This window comes from Penaeus chinensis, chromosome 23 (genome assembly GCF_019202785.1).
Source record: "Penaeus chinensis breed Huanghai No. 1 chromosome 23, ASM1920278v2, whole genome shotgun sequence".
Classification (NCBI taxonomy): Eukaryota; Metazoa; Arthropoda; class Malacostraca; order Decapoda; family Penaeidae; genus Penaeus; species Penaeus chinensis.
In genome coordinates, this window is record NC_061841.1 from 9,915,089 (window position 1) to 9,920,088 (window position 5,000).

A 5,000-nucleotide genomic window follows, 5' to 3' on the forward strand; every position below is an offset into this window, starting at 1 on the left:
ATTTTCCGTAAAATCAACGAATATATTTTACCTCGGTACAGTCCCACACTTTTCCGGAAACACTATCTGCCTAATAGAACGAGATCACTTCACACCGCACTTCCACGAACACCAGGAAGTGAATCATCCATATTACTGTGAACTCATTTCATTATTATCAGTGGCACTCACCTCATAAACAACTTCTCTCTATCCCTTACCTGCCCACACCTTACACCCTCGGCCCATATCCACTACCCTCTGCCTATACCTGGTACGCTCTGCCCACACTTAATACTCTCTGCTCACTGCACACACCTGGTACATACCCTCCACCCACACTTCATTCTCTCTACCCACACCTGGTACCCTCTGCCTATACCCATACTCTGCCCACACTTAATACTCTCTGCACACACCTGGTACCCTCTGCCCATACCCTCCACCCACACTTAATTCTCTCTGCCCCACCCGATACCTGCTTTTACCTTTAACGCCCCTCTGGAACACCTCCGCCGCGCCGAACACCCAAACAACCCCTACGCCCACGCCCATACAACCCCTACACCCACGCCCATACAACCCCTACGCCCACGCCCATCATCACAGTTTACCTGGAAGTAGAAGCGGATGGGAAGCAACGCCCGTATATCGAGGTGGCCGTTTCGTCGCAGCCCGGACTGAGCTACCGATGGGGCCTCTGGATCACGCAGATCGACTGCCAGCTGCCCTCGCCCGTCAAAGGTAGGCGTGGGCGGGGCGAGGGGGAGGGGCGAGGGGGAGGGGGGGGAGGGGCGAGGGGGATGGGGGGGAGGGGTGGAGGGTGGAGAGGGGAAAAGAGAGGGAGAGGGAGAGAGAGAGGGAGAGAGAGAAGGAGAGGGGGAGGGAGAGGGAGAATTGGAGAGAGAGAGAGAGAGAGAGAGAGAGAGAGAGAGAGAGAGAGAGAGAGAGAGAGAGAGAGAGAGAGAGAGAGAGAGAGAGAGAGAGAGGATAAAGGAGAGAGAGGAGACAGACATATTAAGAGGGAGAAGATGAAGAAATAGGCAGAGAGAGAGGGAAAGAAAGAAGGATATGGAGACTGATAGGGAGAGGGAGAACTGAAATCAGAGGGGCGAGCGAGAGAGGGAGGGCGGAATTGGGGAAGAGGTAGAGGAGGAGGTGGGGGGGTGGAGGAGGAAGAAAAAGGAGGAGGAGGTGGAGGAAGGAAAATGAACGAGAAGGAGGAGGAGGAGGAGTAATAGGATGAGGAGAGGACTGGGGAATGGCAGAGGGAAGAAGAAAGAGGAAAAATATGTAGAATTATGATAATGATGAAAAAAAAAAAATGGACGAAGAAAACAATAAGAAGGAAATGGAGAAGAAGAAGAAGGAGAGGGATGAAGCAAGGTGGTAATAATAGTAACAGTTGCATCATGACTATAATCATTGTAAGATAACATTAGTAATATGAATTATACTGGTAATGCTTATACAAAAGGGGAAATCACAACATGCAGAGATAATCATAAATATGAAAACTATAGTAGAGGTCCCTCCCCCTCATGGAAATGTGGTCAAAATAAATAAATAAATAATTTGCATAGATAAATAAGTACATCTAATAAAATAAAAAAAATACTCATCACGATTTCTAACCACAACCTTTTCCTCCCCTTCTCTTCCCCCCTCTCCTTATCCATCTGCGTCTTTCCTTTTCTCATCTATCCTTTCCCCATTTCCCCTTTCCTTCCCCTCTCTTACTATTCCCGTTCTCTCTTTCTCCTCCCATCATCATTTCATCCCCCCCCCCCCCACACTGCCACTGCAATGCAACCCCAATCCCTCCCCAACCTAACCTCACCCTAACCCTAACCTATCCTTTCCACTCCCAACACTAACCCCAACCTCAACCGATCCTTAAATCAACCCAACACTATCCAAATCTATCCCCTGTATCCCACCCCAACCCACCTCCTCCCCTCCTCGCCTCCTCACCTCCTCCCTTCCTCCCCTTCTCCCTTCCTCCCTCTCATCTACTCCCCCCTCATCCCTCCTCCCTTCCTCCCTTCCTCCCCCAATCCTCCTTCCCCCCATCCTCCTCTCCCCTCCCCCCATCCTCCCTCCCTCCCCCCATCCTTCCTCCCTCCTCCCCCATCCTCCCTCCCCCTCCCCCATCCTCTCTCCTCCCTTCCTCCCCCTATCCTCCCTCCCTCCTCCCCGCATCCTCCCTCCCACCTCCCCCCATCCTCCCTTCCACCTCCCCCCATCCTCCCTCCCTTCCTCCCCCACCCTCCCTCCCTTCCTCCCCCATCCTCCCTCCCAACTCCCCCCATCCTTCCTCCCTTCCTCCCCCATCCTCCCTCCCTTCCTCCCCCCCCATCCTTCCTCCCTCCCTCCCCCAGCTCCCCCCGGCTGCTTCCAGTACTACCCCGAGGCGACGGGCGAGCTCAAGAACTTCAGCTTCGACGACGGCCAGTACTACGTGGACCAGCACTACCGCATGTGCCTCCTCGCCCCCCCCGGCACGTGCTCCGTCACCTTCTCGGCGCCGGCGGGCTCCTTCATGCTCGAGAAGTACGGCAACATCGACGAGGTAAGGGTCGACGAGAGATGAGGATAAGGCCGGTGATGATGGGCTGGGTCATGGTGTTGTTGTTGTTGTTGTTGTTTTTGGTTTTGTTGTTAGTGTTATTGTTATTGTTATTGATAAAATTATTGTTTTTATTATCAACTTCATCAGCATAATCAATCTATAATGAACCCCCAATATAACTAATTATTATCGACATCCTTACTACCACTTCCAACCATTCTCACAACCTCATTCCACTCCTCTTAATTCTCCCCAAAACCTTAAACCCCCTCCCTCCCTACCCCCCAGGTGCCGTACAACATGTCCGGCATGAGCTCTCTCTACTGCGTCCGCGACTACCTCCGGATTCCCGACGGATCAGCTGACGGAGGCGCACACACGTCCTCCCACGACAGGTACTGCGGCGGACACCTCGCCTCCACGCACGGGGCAGCGGCGCCCAGTCCCGTTACAAGTGAGTGCGGGGGAGAGGGAGAGGGAGAGGGAAGGTGAGGGGGAGGGGGAGAGGGAGAGGGTGAGAGTGAGGGAGAAGAGGGGAGAGAGGGAGAAGTAGAGGGGGAAAGGGAGAGGGAGAGAGAAAGAGAGAGAGAGAGGGAAAGGGAGAGGCAGAGGGAGAGGGATAGGGAGAGGGTGAGGGTGAGGGTGAGGGTGAGGGTGAGGGTGAGGGTGAGGGTGAGGGTGAGGGTGAGGGTGAGGGTGAGGGTGAGGGTGAGGGAGAAGGAGAAGGAGAAGGAGAGGGAGAGGGAGAGGGTGAGGGAGAAGAAGGGAGAGAAGGAGAGGGAGAGGGAGAGGGAGAGGGAAAGGGGAGGGAGAAACAGGGAGGGGAAGAGGGAAAGGGAGCAAGAGAGAAGAAAAAGGAAAAGGAGAGGGAGAGGAAGAGGGAGAAACAGGGATGGGGAGATGGAGAGAGAGGAATTGAGGGAGAGGGAGACAAAAATAAGGAGAGGGAAAGAGTTGGAGAAATAGGGAGAGGGAAAGGGAGAGGGCGATGGAGAAAGAGGGAAATAGGGAGACGGAGAAAGGAGAGAGAGAGAGAGAGAGAGGGGGAGAAGGGGAGATAAATGAGAGAGAGAAACAAAGTGATAAAGAAAGGGAGTAGGGGAGATAAAGGAGAGAGAGAAAGAAAGTGATAAAGAAAGGGAGAAGGAGAGGGAGATGAAGGGAGACAGGAAAGGCAAGACGGAGACTGACAGAATAAAACAAAAATGAAGAAAAAGGAAAGAAAAAAGGAGGAACATGGAAGTAGAAAAGAAGGAGACAGAGAGAAAATGATAAAATAGTGAGTAAAAACAAAGATATGATTTAGAGGCAAAAAATATAGAATGGGAGGCATTCGGAAGGAAATATGAATGAGAAATTAGAGAAAATAATTCGAATTTGAATTAATTATAGGATTGTTAATCAAGTCAGTTAAGATTATTGAAAGGGATTAATACTATGAGAGAATTAGATTAGAAATTAGAAATTAAAGGAATGAGAACAGGAATTAATAAGAGGAAAAAATTGAGAAGGGAAAACAGGCAAAGAATGGAATTGTTAATTGCGAATGTAGATGACAAAGCAAAACGGATAATTACTTATTTGTTTCTTCTTCTTCTTTTTTTTGTCTTTACTACGCTTGTTCCTCTTTCATCCATTTGATGATTTTATCTTTCTTTCTTTCTTCTGACTTTCTTTGTTTTTATTTTTTTTTTCTTACTACACCTGTTCCTCTTTCATCAATTTTATGTTTTTTTAAATTTATTCTCACTTCCTTTGTTCTTTTCGTTTTCAGTTTTTCCCTTTGTTATTTGTTCTCCCATCACGCTTTATCGTGTTCCTTTGTCTTTTCTCTTTTTTCTTTCTTTATTGTCCCTTACACCTTATTCCCTTTCCCTCCTCCGCTTTCTCCTTCTCCTTCTCTTCTGTTGTTGTTGTTGCTGTTGTTCTTCTGCTTCTTATCATTATTCGTCGTTTCTCTTCTCTCTCTCTCCCATCCTCCTCCTCCTCTTCCTCCTCCTCCTCTCCCCCTCATCTCCTCCTCCTCTCCTCCTCCTCTCCTCCTCCTCTCTCCTCCTCCTCCTCCTCCTCCTCCTCCTCCTCCTCCTCCTCCTCCTCCTCCTCCTCCTCCTCCTCCTCCTCCCCTCCTCCTCCTCCTCCTCCTCCTCCTCCTCTCCCTTCTTCTTCTTCTTCTTCTTCTTCTTCTTCTTCTTCTTCTTCTTCTCCTCCTCTTCCTCCTCCTCCTCCTCCTCCTCTTCCTCCTCCTCCTGCCCTTCTTCTTCTTCTTCTTCTTCTTCTTCTTCTTCTTCTTCTTCTCCTCTTCTCCTCCTCCTCCTCCTCCTCCTCCTCCTCCTCCTCCTCCTCCTCCTCCTCCTCCTCCTCCTCTCCTCCTCCTCCTCCTTCTCCTTCACCTTCACCTTCTCCTTCTCCTTCACCTTCTCTTTCTCCTTCTCCTTCTTCCTTACCTCCC

At 50.3% G+C, this 5,000-nt stretch overlaps 1 protein-coding gene across 1 annotated transcript in view; it reads left to right on the forward strand.

Annotated features, from left to right (window-relative positions):
• Positions 1 to 5,000, forward strand: part of LOC125037649 (proline-rich protein 36-like) — a 59,154-nt gene that overhangs the window by 42,250 nt on the left and 11,904 nt on the right. Inside the window, exons 11-13 of the mRNA XM_047630849.1 lie at positions 589 to 723; positions 2,361 to 2,551; positions 2,840 to 3,005. Of these exons, the coding sequence (XP_047486805.1) occupies positions 589 to 723; positions 2,361 to 2,551; positions 2,840 to 3,005 (492 nt within the window). The remainder of the gene's footprint in view (positions 1 to 588; positions 724 to 2,360; positions 2,552 to 2,839; positions 3,006 to 5,000) is intronic.